The sequence below is a fragment of the Schistocerca piceifrons genome, chromosome 1 (genome assembly GCF_021461385.2).
Source record: "Schistocerca piceifrons isolate TAMUIC-IGC-003096 chromosome 1, iqSchPice1.1, whole genome shotgun sequence".
Taxonomy (NCBI): domain Eukaryota; kingdom Metazoa; phylum Arthropoda; class Insecta; order Orthoptera; family Acrididae; genus Schistocerca; species Schistocerca piceifrons.
The window spans coordinates 549,997,594-550,021,883 of record NC_060138.1 but is presented as its reverse complement, the minus strand read 5'-3'; the positions used below and the strand labels follow the sequence as shown (position 1 = coordinate 550,021,883).

General features: G+C 37.8%; 1 protein-coding gene across 1 annotated transcript in view; it reads left to right on the top strand.

Moving 5' to 3' along the window:
- LOC124800439 (protein Peter pan) overlaps nt 1-22,524 on the top strand; it is a 106,913-nt gene extending 84,389 nt beyond the window's left edge. Inside the window, exons 7-8 of the mRNA XM_047262996.1 lie at nt 3,382-3,611; nt 22,149-22,524. Of these exons, the coding sequence (XP_047118952.1) occupies nt 3,382-3,611; nt 22,149-22,270 (352 nt within the window). The 3' untranslated portion in view covers nt 22,271-22,524. The remainder of the gene's footprint in view (nt 1-3,381; nt 3,612-22,148) is intronic.
- The last annotated feature ends 1,766 nt before the right edge of the window (nt 22,525-24,290 follow it).

Genomic DNA, 24,290 nt, shown 5'->3' with positions numbered 1-24,290 from the left:
TGCATTCAAATATACAGGGTGATCAAAAAATCAGTATAAATTTGAAAATTAATAAACCACGGAGTAATGTAGATAGAGAGGTAAAAATTGACATTCAGTTTTCAAGTTTATACTGACTTTTTGATCACCCGGTATGTCTGTTTCATTGTGTAACATAAGTTTGCAACTGCGAGGTGTCAGTAAAGGACTCTGACGCTTGTGTATCTCCTATTTGTTCTACACAGGTATTGCATGTTATGACACTTGCATTTTATTTTGGAAGTTTTGACTTCTGAATCCCTTTGTTGTAACATAGTTCACACCTATTTATTTATTGTTTTCATTCAGTAAGAGGTGTATCGGCATCTTGCCTCCTCTCACTTTTCACCTCATTTACTTGTAACAGTAATATATTCTTACCACATGACTCATTCTACAAACAATTTATAGTATAATAATTGTCAAGACTACAAGAGGAGAGCAGACATGTCAGTGACCAGATGGACAGTTCATAAGTTTGTGAAAAAATAAATTAAAAATGGGCACGAGGTAGGTCTGAACATGGATCTCCCTACTTGTAATCAGACACCGCGACCACACAACCATGACGCAGTGGCTCTAGAAATTCGCTCGATGTTGCACATCCTGTGCTTGGAATGTTCTTCTTTTTCACAATTCAGTACGCGTTCTTCCTATTTTCATGCTTGATCTGTGTTCAGTTTTTGATGGGCTATCCACTGGTTCCATTTTACCACTAATACCACCAAATCGAAGGGGGTGCAATGGGGAGTTTCCCTAGTAAGTGCCAAGTGTTGTTTTGGAGAAATCAGCAGTACCAGGATTGGATGTGATCTGCTTCTGAACCAGGCTGGTGTGGAAATTAAGGGGGGTAGGACGTCAGACGGGCCGACTTGGAGTAGGAGAGGCATCACACGACATTTTAATTCCCAGTGTCTATACTTTTACAAATAAATTCATAAAACTTTGTCAGGATCACCAGGAAGGATTCAGGATCCACACTCATTGCAGTGGAAGTTTGAAAACATAACAAAATAATTTTCTTTTTACATGCAAAATTTCATTATTTTTCACTTACCAATGGCTGCATTTGTTGCTATAGGTACACTTTTCTTCATAAGTTAGAGAAATTCTTTGATGAGTTTTGCACAGCATACATACCATACTTACAGGTATATGAAACTCTAGAATTTATTTAACTTATGAAAAAACGAATGAGCTGTTACATTTTAAACTTCATGTTTATGAAAAACACAAATTTTATAGTTAATTACCTCAATTTTTACCACAGTTTTTAATAGATTTGGAAAATTCTAGTTTCATACACCTTTAAGTATGGTTTGTATGCTGTGCAAAATTCATCGAAGAATCTGTCTTACTTATGAAGAAAAGTGTACCTATAGCAACAAATGCTGCCATCAGTAACTGAAAAAAATGATGAAATTTCACATGTAAAAGAAATTACTTCGTTATGTTTTCGAACTTGCACTGCTATCAGTGTGAATTCTGAATCCTTCCTGGTCATGCTGACAAAGTTTTATGAATTTATTTGTACAAGTATAGACAGTGCAAATTAAAATGTCCTGTGGTGCCTCTCCTGCTCCAAGTCGGCCCGTTTGACGTCCTACCCCCCTTAAGTCCAGTGAAGACTGAGGTGAGAATGGTGGTGTATTGCTGTAAAGAGTCTGCATCTGAACAAATACGTTTGCAATTATATAAAATGTAATAAGTCAGATAACAGGTTGCACACAACTTTTTTTAAAAAAAAACACACATACCAGGCTTCAATAGTTCTAAAACTATCTTATCAGAATGGTAAAAGTTACATGAAATCACATAACAACTTCTAAATTTCAGTAACAGTGCGACCAATGACAGGTTTGTGTTCCATCATCTGCTAGTGGTGTTCTCTGTGGGTGACTGCAAGTGGCATATCTTCAATTTTTTGTGTCTCACGATAGTGGTGAGTGTTCAGATGACAGTGATATGCTGTTTCTAAATTTGGCAGATGGCTTCCTGTACTGACAGTCCTGCTTGCCATAACGCGGCAACAAACTCACCATGGCCAAAGCTTTAAATGGAATTACCCTTTGTCTTCGACGACCGAACTCATTGCTGCATTTATGATCGAAGAGATATTGCTCTCTATTGAACTGCATTGAGAATGCAGGTTTACTTTTACCGTCATTACACAGGTGGTTGTGCATTGCAATTTCCTGTAGTCAAACAAGTATCGAAGAAGAGATTTCCATTCAATAAACCGCAAACTTCCTGCAAGACATTTAGGTGCTGCAAAACTCTTCTTGAGCAGTTAACTATTTTTTATTCTGTGCAAAAAGAAACATTTATGGAATTATCTTATAAATCTTGTTGGGATGTCACTGGACCATTTGTAGGGGTTAGAATTCCTATGTTATGTTTTACTACTGTTGCTGCAAACTGCAGTGTAACAATTAATGTCCTATGGGTTGATAATTTAATATTTCTCCATGAAATTATGCTGGTGATCAGGTCATTGTCCTCATCCACTACAATGTATATATGGATGCTGTCAGCATACTGTTTCTCTGTGATAGCATGATAACAGTTAGAAATGTTGCTTTCTATACAATTCAGCTGTTTTTCTAAGCAAAGTACAAAGTGCATCTAAAATATTCACTGAACTGCAGATACTTTAAAAAAATCTGTGCATATGATAGTATGTTCTGCCTCTGAACTTTCCTATCACATACTATACAATGTAAACCATATATATGTAGATAAAATGTCCACCACCAAGATATGAACTGATTGACTGTATGTTTTGCCTGTATTAGTGGTCTCAGATATAAAAACATTTTTTCTTGTAGCCATTTATCAGTAAAGTGTGGATCACAGGCATGGCAAATATTGTAACAATTTTTATTAATGAACAGTAAATATGTACAGATCAAGAAACATGAAGCGATGTTTGAAGAAACATGAAGCAATGTAAAATAAAACTTAGTTGAATACTTGTCAGTGAATTTTTGGGTAAACAGTCTTCATTAATTGTTCTCTGTAGTTAAAAAAAGCCACTATAGCATACACTCTCCTGTTATAAAACATAAATATCACATGGGTGCACCATGTTCCATATACCACTCTTGACTTCATCCATGTGTCTGATGATTATCCATCCTTCATCTGGCACCCATTTGGATATTTGTAAATGAAAATTATTTAACTGGAAAAATAAATTGTGACGCTTAAGAAAGCCTTTGAAAAGTAAACACAGTTGTGTCTTTCATATATATTTTGCAACATTTACATCAAATAATAACAATACTATATCATTTATTACCTAGAGAATTATTATTTATTACCTTATTATTTATTACCTAGAGAATTATTTTTCTCTTCTAGAAAACTTAAAGAAAAGAGAAAGAAGATTCAGATGGAAAATAAAGCAGCAAAGGAGAAAAAGAAGGAAATTTTAAAGCAGAAATCACTGAAGGGCATGCGGAAAGGACAACTGGAAAGTGATATTTTAATGCGGAAGGCAGTTGAAGAAGCAAATGAAGAACAGGAAATGAAAAATGAAGATGATGATGCCCAGTGGTATAGGCAAGAAGTGGGACAGGATCCAGATGAAGGTTTGTATTATTTTTATATTCATCAGTGTTTTTAGGATTGTAACCAACAACATTAGCGAATCATTTTAAGTACACAGGAATAATAAGTGATATGTGGCAAAACAGGAAATGTGGCACGGAAGCTCTGTGAAAATTTCACATTAAGGAGAGAATGCATTTTGACTAAAATTCACTTACATAAGGGTGAACATTTTAATGCCACAGCGTGTTGATGAACTACATAATATCAGATTATATTTTATATCCTTCAGGTAATTAATTTGCTGATTGACAACAGCTGTATTAGGCACAGATGTACTATCCAATAATGACATATGGAAATATGTGCCAGACTGGGTCTTGAATCTGGGTTTTCCATTTATATCAAGTGGTTGCCTTAACCATCTTGACTATCCATACATACTCCGAGGACCGACCCCAAACTTCCATGTGTCACACTGTCTACATCCTCATATCACAGTTCACTAAATTCATCACCTAATGCTTACAACATTACTTGGATTCCTGCAACAGGGAGAATGAAATAATGAGGATTTGAGACCAATGTAAGTCATTACAAAAATGTAAAAGGTACAGTTCGTCCCTAGTAAAAATATAACAGCTCCTAAACAGTATGGGTGTTAATAACAATGTCCATAACAATGTGAACCTATTTTGTTGGTACATGTGATCATTATCGTTAGGCCCTTTTAAGGCTACTGTGGGAAATGATATGAACTCAGTACTCATCTGTGACTGCAAATGGTTCAAATGGCTCTAAGCACTATGGGACTTAACATCTGAGGTCATCAGTCCCCTAGAACTTAGAACTACTTAAACCTCACACACATCCAGGATTCGAACCTGCGACCATAGCAGCAGCGTGGTTCCGGACTTGTATGACTGCTCCGAGGTCTGTTTCACCTGTGCTCGGCTGTGTTATAAATACCACCATCTGTAATAGTGGGTAAGTAATATCTACACCTCTGGTTTCGTCACATAAGGGCATCATTGCAAAAGTGAATGTGAATAATACATGCAGATTTACATTGGGCAGTGAGAGACAAAATGCCTGAACATATTTGGTTTACTGAAGCATACATATTTCTTTGTGCACAAATATAAATGGATTGTGCTTTAGGTTATCTTATATGGGTTTCAATTTCACTACCAAGTAAGGTGGCACAGAGTAAGACACCAGACTTTTATTCAGGAGGACAGACCAGAATTTTATTCAGGAGGACAGTGGTTCAAATCCCCAAATAGTCATCTGATTTAGGTTTTCCGTGAGTTCCCAAAATCACTCAAGGCAACTACTAGGATGGTTCTTGGAAAGCATATGGTCAATTTAATTCACTGTCTGCCTTCAGTTTGAGTTTGTACTCTATGTCTGATGACCTCTTTGTCAACGGCACATAAAAATCCTACTGGTTTTCTTTCTTTCCATCCACTCTTACTCTAAAGTAATTCTCACAACAGGAATTAGGATAGGTTGCTCCTCACCACATTGAGGACACATTGAGTGGCAGACTGCCACATTTAAAAATAGACTAAGCTATCAAGTCTCCGGGCACTGAGGTGACAATGGCCATGTGTGCGTGAGTTGTGCCTTTAGGAATGTGCGTGTGTTTTTTCAAATCTAATTAAGGACTTTGTCCAATAGCTTAGTCTGATTTTAAACTCGCCTGTTCACTGCTCAGTGCTCTCTCTGTGGGGCGAGTAACAATCTACCCTAATTTATATTGTTATTCCATCCTGGATTTTCCATTGTTTGTCTAAGATAATGCAACACAAAATGAAACTCCTATGACCTGCAGACTGTCAAAAAGGGAACAGTGAAGAAAATTGGGTGGGTGCCATTTTTATTGTTCCTACTGACCACATGTACATTGTAACACACTTATTGAATAACTCTGCAAAGGTGGCCCTTGCGGGATTCGTATCCTGTCATATTACTGGAAAATGGTTATCATCATCTGAGAAGTTTTAGAAAGGTTCTGAAAAACTGCCAATTCATTTTCCTTGGAATACTGATTACAAATTTGCCGTCTCAATCGAAAAGATAAAACATGTTACTCTCATAACTTGAAAAGAATGCTCTTTTTGAATGTCATGCAGGCGCCCATGGTTGTGCCACAGATTTTTTTTATATATTTTCTCCTAAAAATAAAATTGTTACATGTGAGGATGTAATTGGTTAGAGATGTAAGAAATAAATTGACAGTTATCCTCCTATGACATTCATTATAGACAATCCAAAAGAAACCTTTCTACTCTGCCTGCCCCCCCCCCCCCCCCAAAAAAAAAAAAAAAATATGCTAAACCCCTTTTCTGGTTCAGATTCATTGAATATCTTCATGATCTGGATTCAGGGCCAAGACACCCTATCCTCATTCCTCCACAGCTTCAACACCTCTCCCATTCATTTCACCTTGTCTTCCTCAGTCCAACATGCCACCACCTCGACATTGACAACCATCTCTCTGATGATTCCATCCATAATTTTATACCTATTCAAGCCCACTAAGCATCAACAGCACCCGTATTTTGACAGCTGTCATCCCGTCCACACCAAAAAATTACACCATACAGCCTGCTACCCAAGGACGGCATATCTGCAATGAGAAGAACTTCCTTTCCCAGTATGTTGAATGTCTCATGAGGGCCTTCACAGACAGGCACTAACCTCCAAACCTAGTCCGCAAACATATTTCATGTGCCATATCATTACATGCTTCAATCCTCCGTAGTTACAAAAGAGCACCCTCTCGTCACCCAATACCCTGATGTACTGGAACAGCTGAACCACATCCTTTGATGGGGCTTTGATTGTCTAACATCATGACCAGAAATGAGGGACACCCTACCTAAGATCCTTTGCACCCCTCCTAAAGTGGTTTTCTATCGCCCACCCAACCTATACAACATCTTGGTCCATCCTTATGCCATTGCCACTCCCAGTGGGATCATTTATCTCTGGAAGACCTAGGTGCAAGACCTATCCAGTCAACCTGCCCAGCTCTTCCAACTCCAGTCCTATCATAAGAATTACCCTATCCCATCAGAGGCAGGGTCACCTGTGAAAGCAGTCATGTCATATGCAAACTATGCAGCAATCATTGCACAGCTTTACAAGGCAGTATGACAACCAACCAGCTGTTCACCTGAATGAATGGCCACTGCCAAACTGTGGCACAACACACTGCTAAGCAATAACAAGCTCGATTTCACTGGCTGCTTCACAGCCTGGTCCATGTGGACCATTCCCTCCAGCACTAACTTTTCTGAACAATGCAGATTGAAGATATTCTTGCAACACACCCATTGTTCCGACAATCATCTGGGCCTCACTCTCTGCTGACCCATTGCACTGATACCCTCTACTCAACAGTCTTCCCTTCCCCTGATGAGCATTCCCTCCAAACACTTCTTCGCAGCATAGTTATTTTGTGCTGCACGAACTCCCTGGCTCTGGTTCCTGTGTCACATTCCTGTCTTAGTCACCTACTGCCTCTACCTTTACCGTTCCTATCTTGAACATGCGTTGCCTCCCTCCGAGCTGTCAGTCACCCTTCTCCAACACTACCTTCCACTTTCTGCATCTTTTCTCCCCTATCCACCCACCTAACACAACCTCTCACCTCATTCTACGTGCCAAACTGCAGTCCAGGTATTGTGTGTTCAGTTGGCACAGTACAGCCACGTAAGTGTGTGTTTTTTTTAAACAGAATCACTAAATTTGAAATCTAAGGTGACCTCCATTGCAATCCAACCAGTATATCTTATCAGTCCCTTTAAATCTGAGAAGTATTAAAACATCCTTCACACTTCAGTCCAAAGCTGGAGCTGTGTCAGTTGCACAAACATTTTTGACACCAGAAATTGTGTACTAGGAATTTGACTTGTTTACTCCATTCTGTACAGCCTTACTGAGACTTAAAATGTTGACAAATAAACAGAATTCTAAAGATATCCTTGATGAAACTAATTTTACTGCAAGTAATCCTATTGTCAGACAAGAAAAGAGTACTGAATTAAATGATAAACTGAGTGCATTACAAGTGCTAAAAAGCAACAGAGAGCTAGTGACTAAATTACACCATGAGTCATGGTTCACAGGACATCACTGCTAGTGGCTAATTTCTTTTCATTCGCAATAAGCATATACTGTATTAATTACATTGTGGAAAATTCAACTACTTCGTTATCTATTATTAACATAGGGGATCAAGGAAAAAAATGTTTGTGGTTACAGTGAGGAACCTTAATTAAGAAATTTCATGCTGTAAACTACTGTTTGTATAATTTTATTTAAATGACAAAAGTTTTTCACATGTAAAATGGAAAAATAAAAGTGACAAGTGCCTGAAAGGTGCACCTCCTGTCCTTTCATTTCCTGATGCTGTAAAATTGTTATCTTTTATTCAGCAACAGTTACAGACAGCTGCTCCAAAAACCATTAGGCAGTTTTACACACACCTTGTTAGACTTGGAGTATCTCTTAATTCATTTCTGTTTGAGCCAAGTCTTCATTTAAGAAGTAAAGACAAAATGATGCAAGATCGAGGCTGTTGGCCCAAAACCTGTAAGTCCTACTGCATCTAAACAGTCTGCAACATTTTGGGCCACTACCTAACATGCTATGATAAAAGAAGAATTTGTCGAAAGGTACACAAAAAAGAATGAAAACTGTGATAGTTTTCAGACAAATCCCTTCTCTTTTCATGAACTAGAGCAAGCGCGTGCGCACACACACACACACACACACACACACACACACACACACACACACACACACACACACCTGCATTACTACATTGTAATGGCTGAAAACATATATATGTGTACATACGTTCGTGTGTGTGTGTGTGTGTGTGTGTGTGTGTGTGTGTGTGTGTGTGTGTGTGTGTGTGTGTGTGTGTACTGTAGTTCGTTACAGGATTCATCTGAAAACTAGCAAAGTTTCGATTCTTTTAGGTACACCTGTTGGGGACTCAAATGCTTCTGCTATCCATTGTGTGGCCTTCTTTAGTCTTAAATTACATACATTCTGCCAGACCTTTCCTTAGCATATTTAAAAGAAGCATTTGTGTGCTGTAGAGTTGGCTCAGTGACTTGGCATGTGATATTGTTTCATGTGTTACTTCTCAGTGACTGTGTTTTGGGTACTGACACAAGTGCATTTCAACACTCTCCTAGAGCAAAGAAAATAGATAGCATTTTCTTATTGGCAAATAATTATCCTATAATTATTTTGCGACTGGTTGATATACCCTAATATTAAACTACACATTTCCTGAAACTTCCTGGCAGATTATAACTGTGTGCCGGACCGAGACTCGAACTCGGGACCTTTGCCTTTCGCGGGCAAGCACTCTACCGACTGAGCTAGCCAAGCACGACTCATGCCTCGTCCTCACAGCTTTAATTCCGCCAGTTCCTCGTCTCCTACATTCCAAACTTCACAGAAGCTCTCCTGCGAACCTTGCAGAACTAGCACTCCTGGAAGAAAGGATATTGCGGAGACATGGCTTAGCCACAGCCTGGGGGATTTTTCTAGAATGAAATTTTCACTCTACAGCGGAGTGTGCGCTGATATGAAACTTCCTGGCAGATCGAGTCTCGGTCCGGCACACAGTTTTAATCTGCCAGGAAGTTTGATATCGGCGCACACTCTGCTGTAGAGTGAAAATTTCATTCTATACACATTTGCTGTTTTGCAGCAGAGATTGGGCACCATGTGTATAACTTGAGGTTTTGTCATCTATAAAAATTGGTTTTGCATGAGATTTGTAGTGCTCACAACGAATAAAACTCCCTAACTCTTAATTTCATCCTGCAGTATGTTGTAAATATAAGTTTCAAACAGGCAGCATTGTTCTGTATTACAGTATTTACTCTTTTAATTTCTGTGGCAAGACCATTCACTTTAGTGGGGAACATTCTTTAGTCTGAAGTTACTACTTTAAAGCTATTATCATCATATTACATTATAAAACGTACACGCATAGGTACATAATGTATTTACACATTAATATTTACATTTGAGAAATGGCAGCAATTTGTCATGTAATGCAAGCCTTTCATTCCATCTTTAAAATCCTGCAGTGGGCAGTTTTCCACAATTTGTCTAATTGTCCATTTCTTGGGACCACCATCCCACACAGCACTTTCACAGTAGGCACGTCTAGCTTGTCCTGTTTGGATTTGGATTCGGAAAGGCCTCCCCAAATGTTATGGAAACTACAATTGGGCATGCCCTGGGCAACTGTGAAATAGCAGATAATTAATTCCATACAGGTGCTGCTACATAGCAACAAAAGATACACAATGAAACACACGTACAAGTAGTCTTTCCCAGGACCAGTGTGTGTGTATGTGAGTGAGGAAAGGGGGGGGGGGGGGGAGGAGCTGGTTCGTAAGACTAGCCAACGATGAGCTCCAGGTGAGTGGACTAGCCAACGATGAGCTCCAGGTGAGTGGTAGCCTTCCTTCAATTTTGTTTGTTGGTTTCTTCCCGAGTTCTCATCGTCATAATAATTCTATTGTTTGTTGCTTCTGAAATATCATGACAGAACCATTGACAGTGAATGACATTTTGTTCTTGTGCAGTCTAATTTATAGTTATATCAAGAAACAGTATATATGGAACAATAAAACATATTGCATAAATAAAATGAATATGCAATGAAGTGGCTACGTATTGTGTTGGGAGCCTCCATGGTTAATATCATAGCTAGAAAGCTTTGAACGTGCCCCTGAGGAATGGCAGTTCTTTTCTTTTTTATTATTTATTTTTTAAAATCTAAATCTGATTTCGAAGGGTTATAAGGCAGACATTGCGCAGCAGAAACTAAAGCATATTCAATGCAAGGCAAGGCAAGTGAACTGACAACACAAGGAAAAAGTGTTATCTGTCATTCAGAGAAGATGATTTGAGAAGAGATCACAAGCACAGATGTGGTCCTTTTGATATAATGAACCAGGAAGGTATTGAAGGAAAGAAATCAGTTTTGTCTCCACAACTTCTTTGATTTCACTGTAGAGAATACCTGCACTTTTTTAAAGTGCCACATATTTGTCCATAACGATGGTGTGTGGTGCACTGACACGCCATTTACCTCAGTAAGATTTCATGGATACTCAGCTATCTCCACAGACATATTCAAGCAAGATTCACTTGGAAAACCCGGGGAAGTGCAATAAAGCTGGTGGATTAATTAGGGCTGGTGTGTCGGCCAGTCTGGATGTGGTTTTTAGACAGTTTCCCACATCCTACTGCATGTAGGTACTCATATGAAACTTTATCGCACTTGCACATAGAATTTACTTTAGGCACATGCAGTTGGGTACACTGATTCCACCCTGGAGAATGAAAAGGGAACTGATAACCTTACTTGCTTAAGTCTCCTTAAACCCTTAAGGATACAGGGTACTTATAAATGGTGGAAAAATCGAATTTTTTTATGACTTTATTATAAATTCTACAGTCTTTCCTGATTACATTGATATGTACGTTATAGGGTTTCAAATGAAAAATGACCTAAATATACCAAATTTAAAAATTGGGCGATGGGAACTCTACAGCTTTCAATAAAATTAATGAGTTCAATGTTTATGGTGATATCTTGGTAACAAAACTGGAGTGTCGTGGACATGTGCAAAAGAGGATGGGTGCTAGATTGAGGAAGCTACAAGGAGAAATGAAACGAAAGTTGCTATCCGATGGAAAATCTCTGTCTGGCTGAGGCAGATTGACAGAAACTGAAATAGACCTCCTTCAGAGTTATTACGGTCTGGCCATTAGATTACCTGCACCTCTGAATGATATTATGGCAATGAGAAAAGCCGTATGGGCCACCTAATTTCATAAGTTGTCCACAGATGACCACCCTGTGCATGGACTTTCTCCTAAAGCAGCAGAGTCTTGGTGTGGTTACCAAAAAGCAAAAGAAAGTGGTCAAATATACCATCATAAACATTCTCTTCCTGAACCTGTTACGAATGAAATAAAACCAATTTTTAGAGACCTGAATGACCATGTTTTGCTTAGTAAATGTCTTCATGGAGGCACTCAGAACACAAATGAAAGTTCCAACCATTGCATATGGGAAAGATTAGCCATGAATGTTTTTGTAGGACTAAATACATTAAAATTTGGTGTACTAGATGCAGTGATGTGTTTCAATGATGGAGTGATAGGAAGGGTGGAAGTCCTGAGAAATTAAGGCATAAAATGTGTCTCTAAAAAAAATATGGAAGATCAATTGCTTCCATGTGACAGACAACGGGTGCATGAAGCTGAAATATTCGCTCTTCAAGTTACCAAAGAAGCAAGAAGTGCTAAAAGGAGTGCCAAGAGGAAGCTTGAAGATGAAGAAATGCTGCAGTAATGTTCCGAGGCACAGTTTAATTGGACGCATATCTTCATTTGCAATTTCTCGCAAGTTATATTTTTCAGAATTCAGGTACAAATATTTCCTAAAGTTTATAAAGCATTGCTTGAATTTTTTTCTGTAACTTGCAATAGTCCATACATGTAGTACACCTAAGCTTTAGTGCAGAATCAACTAAATTATAGAAAAATAACATTTTTATTAGGAAAAAATTCTAAAAATTAAAATGTACGATGTGATATTTATCTTTTTAATATACATAATACGTGGAATTAAATAGGTCTAATACCTCAGCCACCATGTCATGCATATCTGGTAAAATTTTGGCCTTCTTCAAATGTATAACATTGGATTAAATGGTACCTCAATTTGAGGAAGCATTTTGGGAAAAAATTGCATCAATTTCTGTGTAATTTTTTAAATAACCCTAAGTAGGTTCAAAAATATTCCAAATACTTCTAATTTGTTTAGAAAGTGTGCTGCGTTACCTGATATCAACAAAAAATCTGTGAAACATATACATTATAAACAGTGCCTGAATGAAATAGGTGTTGATTTTTACATAATATTAAGCCAGTAAAGTACCCTGTATCCTTAATAAGCAGCACTAGTTCATTGGGAAAAGATACCATGTTTCTAGTTACCACACAGCTGCATTTATGGAGCAATTATAGCCAGACCCATTTGGTTTGGAGCATGATAATTGCTTAAAGCAATGTATGGGGATAACCATTGAGACAGGAAGATTTCAAAAAGTGATTTATTGTTGAAGAATTAGTTTTTGAATATTTTATTCCATGTAAATTTGAAGAAGAAGACGAGCCACTTGGGGAAAAATTTTAAATAAATAAATAAATACATTTCTTAACACTGCATCCAGCAAATGTTCTCCATTGTAAGTAAGGCAATGTTGGAGTCTTGCCTGGAAACTTAGCAGTATCTCTTGCACCATAGTTTGCTAAAACTAACTGACACTAAGGACGACACACACACCCATGCCTGAGGGAGGACTCGAACCTCCGACGGGGGTGGGGAGTTATGAATCATTTCAACGTATTCCTGAGAATTTAGTTGCTGCATTACCAGCCACAGTCAGGAAAAGAAAAAGGACTAATCATGCCAGTCACTGAAATTGCACACCACACTGTCGCTTTCTTGAGCATGCACCACACTGTCGCTTTCTTGAGCATGATGAGGCTTCTCATGAAGTGAACAAGAAATTTCTCCCACCTAGAACTGGAAGTTTTGTTTATTGATGAAACTAAAGGCATGGAAGTGGGCCAAATTTCTCAATAAGGCATCATGCCCATTTTCAAGCACATTTGCCTGTAACAGTTGCAAGTGAATCTCTGAAAAACTTTTAACATGTATGAACATAATGCTGTTTTGGTATTTAGGTTCCTCAAATTCAAAAGTAAGATGTTACCATTAAAATACAAAGTGAGTTGTTACACCTAAATCCAGCATGAGTCACACGCTGTACTTAAAAACATTAAAGAACAGAAAATCCAGGATGGAATAACATCACCTGGAAAGGAAAGCCATAGAGGAGGCATTGAGTTGCAGATCATCCATTTTTATTGCGCCTGTCTGCGACTCGACTCCTCCTCCTCTGTCTGGTCAATAGCGATCTGTATTTTCAGATTGTCATAAAAGAATGTTACTAAATATTAAAAAATGTTAAAAAAAATAGTTATGTCTGTACTGTACGTCATGTGCAGCGACTGGAAAAATTCACATTTTGCGATAACTGCAAAGCAGATGCAAATTCTGCCCCAAAATGCGAAATTACTTAATTAACACTATTTTGTAATGAATTGTATCTGTATGAACTATTTTACCAGATATAGTTTGAAATAGCTTTATTTTCTGCATACAAATATGAAAAATTTAACCAGTTTTCAGTTACTTACATTCTATATCTCTGTTTGCAAAATAAAATGTGCATGAACACAGTGACATATCAATGCACTCAATGATCTGGTGCCATGCCAACTGTGGGCAGTTGAATGGTCTATTTAAGATACACACTATGGTACTTGGTCATGGGACCTAGCATTTTATGACAAAGAAACATGGGTGTGTGTATATTTAGCTAAACCTAATTATGTGGGCGCTTATAATGTGGCAATTTAGGTGACATGTTTTGAACTGTAGTTGCATCGAATACTATTATAGTGCTGGCCTGAATTAAGTCTCCTACAATGCTCTGCTAAACTCAACAAGCAATTGTGCGGTAACTGTTCCCAAGTGCATTGTGTTGTGCATTGCTCGCTGTTTTCTTATTTTGAATAAATGAAGCGAATAATCCTGGTCCACAGATTTTGATTGAAACCCTTACAATCTCAGAAGCCTGCACTTTGCGCTATAGCAAGTGGAAAACAAAATTTGTAACATGTTTCAACTGTTCCAAAATTCTTCCCATAATGTTAAAATAGAGTCACCTTGTGTTTGGTTCTAGTTCTACACTAACTGCCATATCAGATCTATCTGTAGCATTGTAAAGCATGGGTTGCACAGCTATGAATGCCCATGAAAGGTCAAAATTAATAGTCTGCATATTTTATGATCGTGAAAATTGGTTGGGAAAAGACAAATAACGTCCAGAAACATCATAACTCGGAGATGCACTTAGTTCACCGGTGCAGAATTGCTGCTGCTTTTGACAGAACAATCAGTTTTGAAAGCTCAAACACAGCCAAAAGAAGAAAACAAAGGCCATTTTGGAAGAAAAAGTGTTGCAGTTTTTGCAAAAATAAACATTCCAGTGACAAAGTTCCCATTTTGCACTTTTTTGCCATTTTCAAAGAACTAAGGCTTTGTTTGTCTTCACTTCTAAATTTGTGTGGCTAATAATAAAAAAGAAGCTACATTTTCCAGTCCCTAGTCATAAGACTCCTTTCGCGATAGACCATGCAGAAGCTAGCAATTTTCATGTTCACTATCCTTACCGTGTCTCACTGCCACCGAAAATCTTCTAAGGCAGATCCTGTATATGCTGACAGACAGAGCTACAGCTGATGCCTGAAAACTATGGGACCAATCATATGATCTATCATTATGTATTTAACATTTTGTTGCCCATTGTCAGCTTGTTTGATTCTCTTTATTCAGTGAACCATATTTCCCCAATTATGGGATGAGGTTTCGTTACCAAATTCATCATTTTTAAAAATACAGATTAAAATATTGCTGCTGAGTTGAACATTTTTATGTTGTTTAATAGAGTATATAGGTTTCATCTTACATTTATAGATCAAGCTTTGGATATCTAGGTCACATACTGATTTATTTTGAAGAATTCGGAAGGGCAGGGTTGGGCAAACAGTATTCACAATCAGTTAGCCTCAAGATTTCCTGAAATGCTCGATACAGTATCAGCGTTGCTCAAACAATCATGTGACATCGGCTCATATGGCCCTAGTCCAAGGGACAGGTGAGAAACAATGACCTAGCCACTATAACAATTCATTGCACTACTTAAAATTTGACAATTTTGTGAAACAGAGGAGGAAACACTAAGTTCTACCATCCTACAAACTCTTGTTTTATTTGAACAAAGTAAAAGTTCTCATCCATACATGGATACCATATACAAACATTAATGTTGCTTTTTAGGTAAAGATAACATTGAAAAGTGGAAATGTTGCCCTTCAAAAAACATTACTTGATTCTGAACCCAGATCAGTATTTCATTTAATTATGAGAGGCTGTAATGATTTACTGAGTGGATTGCAAATGAGAAATATGGTTGGATTTTCATTTATTAGAGTACCGGGTAAAAACTTTACCTGCTTTTAATCAGCTTTAGAACTTGATGGTGACACTCAAATGGAACAGGGAGGGAAATTAAACCAGCTGATCTGTCTAACAAACAGAATAAGTAATAATAAACTGACTGTAACTGTTATCGTGAGAATAAATTTCAGCGGCAAGACTCATCGCATACCAATAGACGTCAGTAGATAATGGGATGACAAGAAATTTAAGAATTGGACTGAATGTATTCTACATTTTTATTTATATCTATACTCTGCAAACCACCATGAGATACGTGGCAGAGGGTACATCACATTGTAACAGTTATTACGGTTTCTTTCTATTCCATTCTCATGTGGATTGTGGGAAGAATGATTGATTACATGCATCTGTCCATGCAGTAATTATTCTAATCTTACCCTCACAATTCCTATGTGAGTGATGTGTAGGGAGTTGTTGTATATTCCTAGAGTAATCATTTAAAGCCAGTTCTTGAAACTTTAACTGACTTTCCCAGGATAGTTTACATCTATCTTTAAGACTCTTGCAGTTCAGTTCCTTCAGTATCTCTGTGACACTGTTCCATGGATCAAACAAACATGCTTCCCTTCTCTATATACATTAAGTATCCCCTGTTCGTCCAATCTGGTATGGGTCCCACACATTGAGCAATATTCTAGATCTGGTCACACAATTGATTTGTAAGCAATCTCCTTTGTAGATTGATTGCTCTTCCCAAGTATTCTACCACTAAATGGAAGTCTACCAGCTGCTTTACTCATGATGGAACCTTTGTGATCATTCCATTTCGTATCCCTGCAAAGTGTTCCTCCCAGGTATTTGTATGAGTTGGCCGATTCCAGCAGTGACTCACTGATATTGTAGTCATAGGATAGTTTTCATTTTTTGAAGTGCAAAATTTTACATTTCTGAACATTTAAAGCAAGTTGCCAATATCTGCATCACTTTGAAATCTTATCAAGATCTGACTGAATATTTATGCAGCTTCTTTCAGGTAGTACTTCATTATAGATAACTGCATCACCTGCAAAAACTCTGAGATTACTATTAATATTGTCTCCAAGATCATTAATATAAAACATGAACAGCAAGGGTTCCAACACTTTTGCATGAGGCGCACCCAAAGTTACTTTTACATGTGACGATTACTCTCCATCCAAGATAATTTGCTGCACCCTCTCTGCCGAAAGGTCCTCAGTCTAGTCACAAATTTCACACAATACCACTTATGATTGTACTTTTGACAGTAAGCCTAGGTGTGGTATGGAGTCAAATAATTTGAAAATTCAGGAAATACAGCATCTACGTGATTGCCTTGATCCAATGATTTCAGTACGTTTTGGGAAAAGTGTGTGTTGGATTTCACATGATCGATGTTTTTGGAATCTGTGCTGGTTGGCATTGAGGAGGTCATTCTGTTGAAGATATCTCATTATGTTTTAGCTCAGAATATGTTCTATGATTCTACAACAAATCAATGTCAAGGATATTGGACAGTAGTTTTGTAGATCACTTCTACTGTCCTTGTAGACGGGTGTGACCTGTGCCTTTTTCCAAGAACTGGGCACGGTTATTTTTTATTTTTTTAAAATCTATGATAGATTATAGTTAGAAGATAGCTTAGCTCAGCCACAAACTCAGTGTAGAATCTGATAGGGATTCCATCGGGCCCTGGAGCTTTGTTCAGTTTTAACGATTTCAGCTGCTTCTCAACACCTCTGACACTAATGTTTATTTCATTCATGTTTTCAGTGGTACAAGGATTCAGTTGGGGTAGTTCTCCTTGGTTTTCCTCTGTAAAGAAAAATTTGAAAACGGAGTTAAACATTTCAGCTTTTGCTTTGCTACTGTCAGTTTCAGTTCCTGTGTCATTGACTAGGGATTGGACACTAACTTTGGTACCACTAACTGCCTTTACATATGACCAGAATTTCTTTGGGTTCTGCAAAAGATCACTTTACAATATTCTGCTCATAGTTATTAAAGGCATCACGTATTGCTCTACTGGGTACATATCTATGAAGTGCATGGTCAACTATTCTTTTAAACTTGAGCCATAGTTCCTCTACATGCCACTGCCCTGTGTTGAAAGTTCCAAGTTCCTCATTGAGATATGACACTACTGAAATCATTGGATCAAGGCAATCATGTAGATGCTGTAGTTCTTGATTTTCCAAATTATTTGACTCCGTACCACACCTAGGCTTACTGTCAAAAGTACAATCATAAGGGGTATCGTGTGAAATTTGTGACTAGACGGAGAACTTTTTGATAGGGAGGGTGCAGCACATTTTCTTGGATGGAGAGTAATCGTCACATATAGAAGAAACTTTGGGTGTGCCCCATGTAAGAGTGTTGGAACCCTTGCTGTTCATGTTGTATATTAATGATCTTGGAGACAATATTAATAGTAATCTCAGAGTTTTTGCAAGTGATGCAGGCATCTATAATGAAGTACTACCTGAGAGAAGCTGCATAAATATTCCATCAGATCTTGATAAGATGGGCGTCTTTGTGCCTGTTTTAGTTGTCCTTTGTACATCATTGTTACCACAACTGTGTCATGGTCACTGATACCAGTTTTGATGTGGACATCCGCAAAGAGGTAAGGTCTGTTTGTTGCTATTAGATCCAATATATTTCCATCATGAGTGGGGTTCATAACTATCTGTTCTAGGTAGTTTTCAGAGAAGGCATTTGGTAAAGTTTCACAGGATGTCTTATCACGCCTACCACTAACAAAACTGTAATTTTCTCAGTTAATTGTTGGATGATTGAAGTCTCCACCAATGAATACAGTATGTTTTGGGAACTTACATACAAGTGAACTAAGGTTTTCTCTAAAGTTTTCGGTTTCATTAGGAGATAAGCCTGTTGGGCAATAGAAGGATCCATTTATTATTTTATGCCCACCCCTGATACTGAATCTTGCCCAAACAATCTCACATGCAGGTTCAATGTCTATCTTGGTGGATTTGTATTTCTTGTCTACTGTGACAAACACACCACCTCTGTTTCCCATTCGCCTATCCTTTTGATATACACTTAAATTTTCCCCAAAAATCTCACTCCTATCAATTTCAGGTGTCAACCAGCTTCCTGTACCTAGTATTATGTGAGCTTCACTGGTTTTCATGAGTGGTTCAAACTCTGGCAGTTGTTGCGAATACTTTGGCAGTTTACCATTAGGATTTTAATACTCTCACTGGTGGGAGGCCTTTCTTTCGATCTTACACTGATACTTCTGGGTTTCGTACAGTTACCATTGTCTGGATTGGATGAGGAGTAGCCTAATTGAAAAAACTCTTGTGTGCACCCCACACACAGTCAGCTCCCTGAGTTGTAGACTCCGATATGTAGTACACAGCGACCCATTTAGGGGAGGCCTACAGTTCTCAACCCTATGGCACAGTTTCAGAGAGCTGCAGCCTAGCTTGTCACAGAACTTTTGAAGTATCTGGTTCAGTCCTTCCACTTGACTCAGAACCAGAGGGCTATGATCAGTTATGGGGACAATGCTGCAAATTGTGAACTTAGTTGAAACTCCTTGCACAAGGGTGGTTTTTTCAACCTTCTCTGCCATTCACTAGTATGACCTTGGAGCTCAGATGACAGGTATCATTTGTTCTAGTCTGCACCACAATCCGCAGTTAGTAGCAACCTGCTCCCTCAACGGCTGCTGGAATAGCCTCTTCAACATGTTGAATGAGGCCCCCAGGCATACACACTGAGTGCATCTCTTGTCCATTCCTGTCCTTTGCTGCCATTTCACTTAGGGGTACCATCATTCACCATACCTTTCAACTACCGACAATTAATAGACTCCTACCCTTTTTGTGTTTGCCTCCTCCTGACACCATACAAAGCAGGTTTCCCTAAAACATGTGAAATATTAGTTGCAGTTGTTACATATGACTTGCACTCTAGAAGATGTTGCAGTCAGTTTCTCACAGTTGTTCTAACACAGCACTACGGATGGGTTGTAGACGGATCAGAGATGTTAGCTTGGCTGAGAAATAGGATTAGTACAGGGAGGGGGGTAGTGAATGAGCAGCAAATTATGCCACGTTGCCAACCATGGGAATCTATACTGGGTAATTTGGCATTTTAGAAACATCTACCACATTTAAAATGCAGTTTGCCTAAATCCATTTGTAGATGGAACTGAATTAACTTTAAAATTGGACAGATATGCAACAGTAATACTCATTTCTGCAGAAGGTGTAAAAAGTCTATATAGGAGCCATTGGCATATTTATGTATTTTGTGCTATGGTTTGTTGTTGCTCATCATGACGTATGATGGGATTGAAAGGGTTTGTGTGTGTCAACTGCTGGTTCTACGCTGCAGATCAGAAAGAGGTGGGCAGACAATAAGTTTCAAAGCAAGAGACATTGTAACATTCTCATGTCAATATAGAAGTGAAATCTGATATGTATTCAGATTAAAACAGCTTTAATCTTGTACTCCACGGTAACCATAACCTCAGGAATCACAACATATTCAGAAGAAATAGCCAAATATTTGTGACAGCTAAGAGAGAAATTTCACAGCCGTTCTAATAGGATGGTGGTGGTGGTGATCAAAAATAGTGACACCACAGATGACAGGGTTAGCAAGCAAAAAATGTAGGGGACAGAAAGGTCTACAAATTAATGTAATCTATTTCTTTCTGTTTAGTTTATCTCTCTTTGTAGTATCAAAATGTTGACAATAAATGGCTTAAATTTGGAATAGGTATAATGTTAACTTTTTAAGCAGGTACTTAAAATTCCAATCTATCAGTTAAAAAACAAAAGATAAAATCGTCTTTTTATACTGACTGAGAAGTGGTGTGAAAAACGTGTGTTTCATTACCAGATGTACAGTTTTTTTTGCATGGTAATCGTCACACAAACATTTAAAACAGAACCTAAATTCCTGTTGCACTGTGGACAAAATAAAGCCAAAGGTGTAAATGAAAGAAGGTTTTATAAGTAAAACAAAATTCAAGCAAATAAGAAATAGATATAATGATTGCAATAACCTGTAAGAAAAATCAGGATGATAAAACAAAGGAAATTAAATCAAAATTAATACATAAAATTAATTAAAAACAAATGAACCAAGATTTCAACTGGAAAAAGAATGATAGGAAGAAAAATGAAATCAAATGAAGAAGTTGATATTATGATTAAAATGGTGTGTCAAAGAAATGGAAATAAAAAATTACATTTAAAAAATAAAAATAAATTACTGCACCTGATGAGATTCGAACCCACAACCTTGTGCATTTGAAGCCATTATTCTACCCATCACACCACCCAAGCTCACTGTGTAATACAGCTGTTTAATGCTATTAAGCGTCAAAAAGCAGGCTGTGATACCTGGGATCTTAATCTACAACACCGAATGTTTGGTTTCAAAAAGTCTACCTCTGGGGACCGCTTCTGTCCACGTAAATATGGTATGTAGCACATCTCACTGCAACAGTATTATGTGCTGTGCAGGCTACAATTTCACCCTTGTGAGTGCAAGCTCTGTTGCTGGCAGACAACCACAATATCAAGTGCTCTTCCATAAACCCTTTATATTTATGCATATCACAACCATCCAGATAATCTTGCTCAGCATATGCTCTCTTCAACATGCAGTTTTTTAAATCATCCCATATCATAACATTTCTAAAATTTTTTATGATCTACATATAAAAGTAAGCCATTCTGAAACTCCTGAGCAAATGAACACTTTGTTTCTGACGGACTCAAATGTCAAATATTCCGTGCCCAGCTGTGGTATTCATGCGTGACTACAACCCATCATCACAGTTTCAATTTTGCGAGTGTCTCCTGCTTTCCAAACTTTGCAGAAGCACTACCGTACGCTTTGTGGGACTTACGAGAAGTACATTGCAGAGAAATGACTTAGCCACAGCCTAGGGACTCACAGAATTGAAGTCGTGAGGTTAGATAATGAGTTGCTCTTTGGTTGTTTAGGCGATAGAACATTGCACACAAAGACAAATTTTTGGGTTCAGTTACTGGTCCAGAATACAATTTTAATCTGCCAGGAAGTTCCGAAACAGCACACTCCTCACTGCAGAATGGGAGATTCTTCTGCATAATTACTTCATACTGTCACATATATTACATTCGTGTAATAACAGGAGCAAACCTAGGAAATAATGCTGAATCAGAAAAGAAAGACTTTAATTGAAAGAGTAAATAAAACGAATTGAAGCATAGTGCACATTGTTGAAGAATAATCACAAATCTTCAGTCTAATGTGATCATTTTATGTATTTGTTGCAATGTGATTTTCATTTTTCACTTTATTTTTATAAAATAACGGGGATTCTTGACTGTATGTGAAATTAATTTAGGTTGTTAACTTCTTTTTTCAGGTTTGTTCACTGGCAATGACAAAGGAGTTAAAAGAAAAAGAGGAACTGATTTTCACAGGAACAAGAAAGCTCGTCTTGAGGAGACACCAAAATTTAAACACAGAAAGAAAAAAAGACTCTAAGTCCAGATGATTATAAGTGTAGAAATTGTGTAAATAAGAGAGACAATTCTTCAACTAAAGTGCACAAAAATTAATAGAAAATAACATTTTTTATTTAAGAGTTATATTACAGCTTTTGAACCACCTTATGTGCAGATTAGATCTGTGCCTATCTGTTACTTTTCTCTTTCTTTTTTGCTCCTCCTCCTTGTCCTTTTGAAGTAACCTTTTGCATCTACATGGACTTTTATTCAAATAAATTGAATCCCTTTCAAGCCATACTGATTTAGAATTTTCGTAGTTTTCCTGAGTCACTTTAGGTGAATGGTAGGATGACTATTTCATCAAGGCAATATCAGGTTCGTACTCCCATTCTTTTCTGAGCTAATGTTTCTCTCTGATGTTGGTAACACTAACAGGATTTTAAACTGGTACGTTCCGTATTAATGTATTCCTGTAGTAAATTGTAATTGCATAGTTACTTAATAATTTATTGGGAAGTACAACTGAAGAAAATGAACAATTAATTTTTTGTAATTTAGGTATTTGTAGAGGTTTTACTGATATTGATGAATACAAACTGGTTATTTCATCAAGTCTTAGTCTCTCAGATCCATAAAATGAACACTTAAGTCACATGACAGCTGTTTGGGAAAGGGATGTGAACTGATATACTAGAAGAGGGATATGAACTGCTAATATTTATTTGTTCCAGTCCTTTAGCATGACAAGTTAATTGTTCAACACATCTTTTGTCTTCCCATTACCCTTTAATTCTTTGTGTTTCTGTGATCTTAATTTTGATCCTACACTCAGTCCACCTATGTGCTTCTGCCTGCTTTGTATGGCTTCTTTTCCCTTTATTCCATTTCCTTTCCATTGCACCATGGCTCCTTTCAGCCGATTGTTCCTTGTTAAGCATGTTGTGTTCCATATCTTCTTGATCAACATTTTGTCATCTGTACTCATGATGTGAGACAACGGCCTTGCCGCAGTGGATACACCAGTTCCCGTGAGATCACCAAAGTTAAGTGCTATCGGGCATGGTCGGCACTTGGATGGGTGACCATCCAGTCTGCCATGCACTGTTGCCATTTTTCGGGTGCATTCAGCCTCGTGATGCCAATTGAGGAGCTACTCGACCGAATAGTAGCGACTTCGGTCAAGAATACCATCATAACAACCGCGAGAGCGGTGTGCTGACCCCACGCTCCTCCGATCCGCATCCTCCTCGGAGGAAGACACGGCGGTCGGATGGTCCCGATAGGCCACTTGTGGCCTGAAGATGGAGTGTACTCATGATGTGCCCTGCAAAAAAAAATTTCTGTTCTGTATCATATCTGAAATTGGTTCTAAAGTCTCTTGTAACTCCTGTCATGAGTACGTCTCCAAACTTCATATATGTTTATTCTTTGTACGGTATCATTGCTGACACTAGTTTTCAAAATTCTTGAGGTGATATTCTAGAATTCTATAATAGTATCTCACCTGAACAAGAATAATATTCTCAGTAAACCACAGTTTGGATTTCAGAAGAATTGCTCCATTGAGAATGCCATTTACACGTTCACTCACCAAATTTTATAAACATTAAATAACAAGATAGCAGTAGTTGTTATTTTCTGTGACTGTCTACCAGGTGTACAAGTATGAAATGTGGATTTTTTGTCTGAAAAACATGTTAAATTCACAAGAATGATAAATAGTGCTTTGTTCAAAGTATGCTCCATTGTTTGTTATACATTTTTCCCACTTTTGTGCAATTTGTGAATACCACGGCAGTAAAAATTTTCCCCTTTTGCTGTGAACCATTCATTGAGCCATTTTTTTCACATCTTCATACAAACCAAACCACTGCTCAGCAAGTACGTGACCAATCAATGCAGACAAATGGTAATTGGAAGGAGGCAAGACTGATGAGTAAACCGCATGGGGTGGAATTTCCCAGCTGAGTGCTTCCAATGTTGCCATATGTGAAGGAGCACTGTCATGAAGAAAAATGACTTTTTGTTGCCTCTTTTGGTATTGTGGCTTTTATTCA